General features: G+C 38.8%; 1 protein-coding gene and 1 long non-coding RNA gene across 2 annotated transcripts; one reads left to right on the forward strand and one right to left on the reverse strand.

Moving 5' to 3' along the window:
- Window positions 1-1,305: 1,305 nt before the first annotated feature.
- On the reverse strand, window positions 1,306-2,179 carry LOC111213856. The gene is made up of 3 exons (XM_022715689.2): window positions 2,048-2,179; window positions 1,784-1,915; window positions 1,306-1,689 (listed from the first exon to the last, which is right to left on the reverse strand). Exons 1-3 carry the CDS (start codon window positions 2,177-2,179, stop codon window positions 1,306-1,308), a joined length of 648 nt encoding a protein of 215 aa, XP_022571410.1.
- Window positions 2,180-3,496: 1,317 nt separating this feature from the next.
- LOC111213857 lies at window positions 3,497-5,170 on the forward strand. Its single transcript, XR_002663455.2, has 2 exons — window positions 3,497-4,531; window positions 4,651-5,170. It is a non-coding gene; the product is annotated as an uncharacterized LOC111213857 (long non-coding RNA).
- Window positions 5,171-5,658: the final 488 nt, after the last annotated feature.

The following is a 5,658-nucleotide window of genomic DNA, read 5'->3' on the forward strand; positions in this document are numbered from 1 at the left end:
TCTGCCTCGCGAGAGAAAGCTTTCGAGGAGATGAAGGACTGTCGACCGACGGTGAACCCTTGAAATCGGTAGACAATGATGCAAGAATATGGGCTGAGAATATTTTATGACCGCTGAAACCCAGAAGCAACCACAAATTACAAGAATACCCTTGGACGACCAGAAACCATATTTATGTTATTTATCAGCCATTGTTGACGGCTACACTAGCAAAGCTTTATTTTATTCATAGTTCTAGGTTAGGAGAGAAAGTAGGAACTCCTTCAGAGTCCTCCTGGAACTCCTTCAGAGTCCTCCTGGAACTCCTTTGGTTTTTATATTTTATTCTATTGCAATTTCTTCTATTCATCTATGATTTCTGTGACAAACTTCATGCTTGAATAGATCCACCTGTTAGGTTTAGGGTTTAAATAGGTTATGAGAGATTAGTCCCAAGTATAGATTGCTAAGTTGTGATATTCATCATTAGGATTGTCATTAAAGAATGTTTCTAGCTTAGCTACCTAGAACATGATCTAGGAGTTTGTGGTAAAGAACATCACTTGCATCTCACCCTGAATCCATCCTAATTGAGCTAAGAGTGCTAGAGTAAGCAAGAGTTGATCTAGGAAGCTTAGTGAGCACATTCAGCATGTGCATTAACGTTTGACCAAAAGCGTCGATCGATATTCCTATAGAATCATCGATCGACACTGGTCAATAGACAAACCTAGAAGGCGAAAGCCTAATGGTTTGTTTATAAATGTTGAGCTCTATAATATCAAGCATAACACTTGTTAGACATCTATAGGATTATAATCCTGATTACTTGAATAGAAACCCTAAGTCTAGCAACCATCCTTCCATCAAACCCCAATCAAATCAATCGAGCAATTACTTTGCTCACAAACTTGTAACTTTACATTTAAAATCATTAAATCAACCTAGCTAAATCAATATGATTATATTTATTTGGTTCCCTAGCTCCCTGTGAATTTGATCCCTAAGTACTACAACTCGACATCTTATTTGAGAGAGTATAAATCACTCCTTAGGATAATTTGAGTGATATCAGCTTCAGCATATATTTTAGAGAAGTGATCCTGCTTACCGCCTTATCAATCACCTGAGCAAGTAGATCTACCGATTTGGCTCCACCATTATGCCTCATGTCGTTGTGTTCACGCCAAATATAATATATATTGGTCTGCAGAGCCAGTCTCAGCAGAATAAAAGAAAGTGTATCAAACGCTCCTGTTGACAAACGCATAAGTGTTGTGTTCCAATCAGGTTCAGGGTCAGTACCAAAGAGGTTCCCTATTACCCTTAACCAGAGTGTGAATGTAAAGGGACATGCAAAGAAAATGTGGTCTCGCGTCTCATCCGGTTCTCCACAGTAAAGACAGAACTGCGTTTCCCCCATTGGTGCGTACGGTGACCTGTTGCAAGCCTGTCTCGCACAGCCAGCCCCGTGATGAAAGCATAGCGAGGTACCCCCTGAGGGAGCCAGACTAACTTATGCCAAAAGACTTCAGTCTTGCGTTCTCGGAGTTGATGCCAAGTTTCCGCTGCTACAAAATGATCACTATAGTCACCAGCACCCCGCTTCCAAGAAACACCATCATCTTCTGTTGCAACGAGAGAAAGAGGAAAACGAACAACATCCTCGACTACTTCTTGAATGTGAATGTCACGACAGTTGCGGAACCCCTAGACACCAACAACTAACACATCGCAGATTCTTTTATCCAGTGAGCTCTTTTAATCTGCCATTTTGGTGCCACAAATCCGTCCAGAATCTCACCATACAGCCGTCTCTGATATCCATCCTGATAAGTTGCTTTTCTAAGGCTTTAAGTCTCAACAACTTCCTCCATAGCAACGAGCCTTGTCCTGTATCCCTTGCATCCCAAAAGGTCTCACCACGAAGAAGGTACTGTCTCACCCATGTGCCCCATAAGGAGGTGGAACAGGAAAAGAACCGCTAGATGAGCTTCAACATAAACACTGTACTAACTTCTGTCACACGTCTGATACCTAGCTCTCCTTACACATAAGGATAACACACCTCCTCCCAAGCAACCTTGTCCTCAGAAGTAATATTAGGATTTCCACTCCACAAGAAGTCAGAGCACATATTTTCTATCTCATCAACACACGCTTGTGGGAGGCAGAACGCAGCACACCAAAAGTTTGTCATACTCGCTATAACTGACTTGATCATAAGTAAACGCCCCGCATAGGATAAAGCCTTACTCGTCCAAGAAAGAAAGCGGTTTCGTATCTTTGAAATAAGTGGCTCATAATCACTCCTCGACATGATCTTCGAAGTAAGTGGTAGGCCTAGGTAATCTGATGGGTAGTGCAGGAACAGACAGGCCAGTTGCACCTGCCTCATTGTGAAGCAATACTTTCCCTCTTCCTACCGCAAAGACCTTAGATTTGGTGATATTGATCCTCAGTCCCGGCATGTTTCCAAATTCCGCAAACACAAGCAGAGTGTGACGCAGAGATACCGGGGTGCCATTGGTGAAAACGACGATGTCATCGGCAAAAACTTAAGTGAGACAGATTTGACCTCCTTACATTGAGGATGGTATCCAATCAACCCATTAACAGCAGCCTTGTTGAGAAACTTAGATAGGATATTACAGATTATGACATAGAGATAGGGAGAGAGCGAACAACCTTGTCAAATGCCTCTGCTACTAGTAAAGAAACCCTCAAGCTCCCGTTAACTGAGACTGAAAACTCTGAGGTGTCTATGCACTGCATAATCCATGTAACAAATAGATCCAGATACTTCATCGCTCGGAGGGTATCTTCAATGAGACTCCACTGACCGTATTAAAAGCTTTAGAAATGTCAAGCTTTATAGCTGCTCTGGAGGTAATCAGTGGCTTATGATAATCTTTGACAAGCTCCGTGTCTAGTAAGACATTCTCCAAAAGCAGACCCCCCTCCACAAAAGCGCACTGATTCAATTCGATAGCCTCAGGGAGCGTAGCCTTCAATCTACTCGCTAAGAGCTTTGAGATGACCTTGTAGATCACATTACAACAAGCAATAGGTCGAAAGTCAGACATGGTTTCAGCATCAGTGGTTTTCGGTACCAGCAAAAGCAGCTTTGCATTAATACTCTTCGGCATAAACCCGTAGATGAAGAAGGATTGAACAGCCGTGACAAAGTCCTTCTCGATCACCGACCAAGCAGCCTTATAAAACTCCATAGGAAAACCATCAGGCCCTGGTGCCTTATTACATGGCATTGAGAATAGTATTTCCTTGATCTCCGCAGCCTGCACAGGACGCATAAGCCTAGCAGCATCTTCACGAGAGCACTGATGATCGATAAGCTCAAAAAGCACCTCCGGAGAAGCACGCACGGGGTTGTGAATAGAGCCATTCAAAAACGTTTCAAAATGGTTTGCTGCCTCACGCTTGATATCAGAGAGCGAGGTGAGAATACGGCCATCCGGAGTTACAATTCTCCTAATGGTATTCCTCACGTTCCTACTTTGTTTTTATATGTTTTGGTTAACATTACTTTTTATGTAAACTTAAGTACTTTATAACCTTAGTATATAGCAACTATTTTCATGTTATATACAATGTTCTGATATTAGTGTTTTTTTTTTCTTATATTAGTATTGTTATTAGGGGTGAGTATTTCGGTACCCCGTTTGGGTTTGATTCCAGTCTATTTGGATCGAGTATCAACAGATATTTGGAGTATTTTTATTGTTTTGAGTATTTTTAGTTATTTTGAATATTTAGTCTTGGTTGTTTATATATATTTTCAAGTAGTTTGGACAATTTTAAAATTTCTTATATATTTTGGATAGTTTTGGATATTATCTAACGATAACTAATATATTTTAGTATATAAATTCGATTCAGATATTTTTGGATATCCAAAATATTACTGTTTGGATCGGGATCAGTTTTTTTATTTCAGTTCTCCAAATACCAAACTTTTGAACTTGTTTAGATATTTAAATATTTTTGTTAAGGTTCAGTACTATTTTTTTAATCGGATTTGGTACTTTGGATTTGGGTATATTGATCATCCGTACTTGTTATACTTTTAACAAAAAACTAAAATCTTTTATAATCGTCTTTAATTATTTTTTTAACACGAATACTTCCATTAATTAAAAAATAGTGCCAGCCCAAAGATTAGTTTGTGGGCCTTAATACAACATGATAGTTTCTGAGGGACAAATATGAAATTGATCGAAACAAACAAAGAACAGAGGCAATGGATATCTGAAAGAATACCAAAGATCTCTTTCTGGAGCTGCTTGTTGGTAATAGCTTTGATAAGCGTTAGACTGTCGGAGCGCACTTGTATGGATGAGATTCCAAGCGATACTGCCGATTGGAGAGCAGATCTGATGGCCATAGCTTCTGCCTTCAGAGGAGATGAGACAAAGTCTCTGATCTTTGCTTCCTTTTGGTAGATGTTCGTATGTGTGTTTCTGAAGATCCATGCGAGACCCGATCGCTTTGTCGATTTGTCCCATGAGGAATTAGTGAAGCATATCGTACGGTCAGACAGTTGATGATTTTGATAGACCTTGCTATTGTTGTTCTGTTGTTTACCACCGGGGGATTGTGCTAGGTTCCACTCTCTGACTAACGCTAGTCCTTTTGTGGCTGTCTCTGCAGGTGAGGTCAAACGGTTCTCGAAGATGAGCTGGTTTCGAGCCATCCAAATCGCCCAGCATATCCATGGGAAGATAGAGCCGGGGATCCCTGAAGGAGGAAGGCATACAACATTCTGAAATTTAACCAGCACATTAGAGATAAAAATCAAGATCAGCTATGTGAACTGTCGATGATAAGGGAATCAAGCGATCCAAACATCCTTAGCAAAAGGGCAGGAGAAGAGTAGATGAGTAGTGGTTTCCTCTTCCTTGCATCTTGGGCAGCAGATGTCTGACATTACTCCACGACTTCTTAGGTCGTCTCCCACAGGCATTGTATTTCGAATGCAAGACCAAAGGAACACGATATATAAAATATACTTTTGAATTATTTCCATTAATTAAGAAATTAAAATATTTCATAATGTGAAGATTTGCCTAAAAAATTTATAGATACTGTTTGAAATCTTAGATCTTTCTATATGTTAAGACTTTCCCTAAAATTATGTACATATTATTCTTTATCAAAATTTGATAAGTTATAATGAATTAATTTAATTTATGTTTCCCAGATTAATTTTGAAAATATTGGGATAATATAATATATATATACATATATATAATATATATATATATACATATATAATATATATATATATATATATATATCATGTTTGTTGACTATTACACGAAAAGGATTTTTACAAGTTAAATAATCTAGGGAAATCTGTTTTTTTAGAGCAAAAAAATGGTAATTATGTTCCTTTAGACTAATTTATATTATTTTATGTTCTATTAGACTAATTTTTTCCAAAATGGCAGTAATGCCCTTAAAATTGTAATTTTTTTAAAAAGATATATATTGAGTTCGACAAGGGGGATCGATCGATCCCACTTTACAAGTTATAGTGGATCGATCGATCCCGATCATTATTCAGAACAAAAAAAAAACGCGAAATATATACTGATCGACCTGGTCCATTTCACTCGATCAGCGAAGGTCGATTTACACAGATCGACCGATCTGTAA

The sequence above is a fragment of the Brassica napus genome, chromosome C3 (genome assembly GCF_020379485.1).
Source record: "Brassica napus cultivar Da-Ae chromosome C3, Da-Ae, whole genome shotgun sequence".
Lineage (NCBI taxonomy): Eukaryota > Viridiplantae > Streptophyta > Magnoliopsida > Brassicales > Brassicaceae > Brassica > Brassica napus.